Raw genomic sequence first — 1,622 nt, forward strand, 5'->3', positions numbered from 1 at the left:
AATTTCATAAAAAGATATGAGAAATGTAATATGCATTACAAACTGCAACATTTTAGAACGCTAAGTATATAAACTGACTTCATAATTTAGATAAATACTTAAAAGCTACAGATGCTTACACTGATATTATATGTATGTCCACCTTTTAGTCCTTCTAACACTGCAATGACAGATGTGTCCGTTTTCTGTATAATACTGAGGTTGCGAATCTGAACGGCAGTAGGATCATCTTCTCGATAAACCAAAGCTTGATATACTTGGATATTTCCATTAGGTTGAGAAGGAGGAAGGAACGTTAACTGAAATTTTGTAACTTCGTCTGGTATTTTCTGAAATGTCATGTTGTTAGGTGGATCCTTGGGGGCTAAAATGAAATGTTTAACAATTAAATTTTTAATTGTGTTCTTTATGTTCTCCACACAAAATTTATTTGCTTCAAATTTCTGTTTTTAAAGAGTATTACACAAATTATTTAAACCATGTAAATTATGGAAACTAGAAAAATGGCTGATGCATCATGGGATCGTTGACATCTATAATTCACGGAAACCATAATGGTGATATAGTTTGCTTTCTTATTTATTTTGCCTTTGATATGCCTTTATTTGTATATAGAATGTGTTTCCATGATTTTGTAAATTTTTATTTTAAAAGAATATAGATTCACAGGAAGTGGTAAAAATAGTACATAGGGTTGAATGTACCATATGTGCAGATCTCCCCAGTCATGCCATCTTAACATAACTGGAGTTTAGTATCAAACCAGGAAATTGACATTGGTACCATACTGTTAACTAGACTACACACCTTATTCCAATTTCACGTTTTCATGCTTTCATGTATGTGTCTGCGGATTTATGCACTTTTATCCCATATATAGAATCCTATAACCACCACCACAAACAAGATAAAAAACTATTATATCACCCTAAAAAAAATCCCTCCTGTTATTCCCTTGTATTTGCACTACATGCCTCCTCACAGCACTAATCGTTCTTCATCTCTGTAGTTTTGTCATTCTGAGAATGACAATAGCCTAATGACCTTGAGGTCTATTAGGGTTGCTGTATGCATCAATAGTTCATTCTTTTTTATTGCTGAGTAGTGTTCCAATTTATGGATGTACCAAAGTTTGTTCAATCATGGAAAGACATTTGGGTTGTTTCCAGTTTTTGTTATCACAGTTAATAAAACACTTATTAACATTCATGCACAGATGTTTGTGTGAATACAGGTTTTTGATTCTTTATGATCAATGCTGAAAAATGTGATTACTAGGTCATATAGTAAGTACATGTTTAGTTTTATATGAGACTGTCAAACTATTTTCCAGTTTGGCTATACCATTTTATCTTCCCACTAGGAATGTATAAGAGGTCCAGTCTTTATTTTTGCCAGTGTTTGATACTATCACCATTTTTAAAATTATTATTTTGTCTGTTCTAGTATATGCACAGTGATATCTCATTGTGGTTTTAATTTGCATTTCACTAATTGTTAATGGTGTTGAAAACCTATCTTATCATGTGTTTATTTGACATTCCTCTGTGGTGAAATGTCTGTTCATGTCTTCTGCCAAGTTTCTAACTGGATTTTTTTAAAGTGCTGAGTTTTGAGAGATA

General features: G+C 32.2%; 1 protein-coding gene across 1 annotated transcript in view; it reads right to left on the bottom strand.

Moving 5' to 3' along the window:
* The window catches only part of PTPRQ (protein tyrosine phosphatase, receptor type, Q), a 303,100-nt gene that overhangs the window by 93,866 nt on the left and 207,612 nt on the right, over positions 1-1,622 (bottom strand). Inside the window, exon 25 of the mRNA XM_012656309.1 lies at positions 120-364. Within this exon, the coding sequence (XP_012511763.1) occupies positions 120-364 (245 nt within the window). The remainder of the gene's footprint in view (positions 1-119; positions 365-1,622) is intronic.

This window comes from Propithecus coquereli, unplaced genomic scaffold (genome assembly GCF_000956105.1).
Source record: "Propithecus coquereli isolate 6110/MARCELLA unplaced genomic scaffold, Pcoq_1.0 Scaffold50, whole genome shotgun sequence".
In the NCBI taxonomy this organism is placed as follows: domain Eukaryota; kingdom Metazoa; phylum Chordata; class Mammalia; order Primates; family Indriidae; genus Propithecus; species Propithecus coquereli.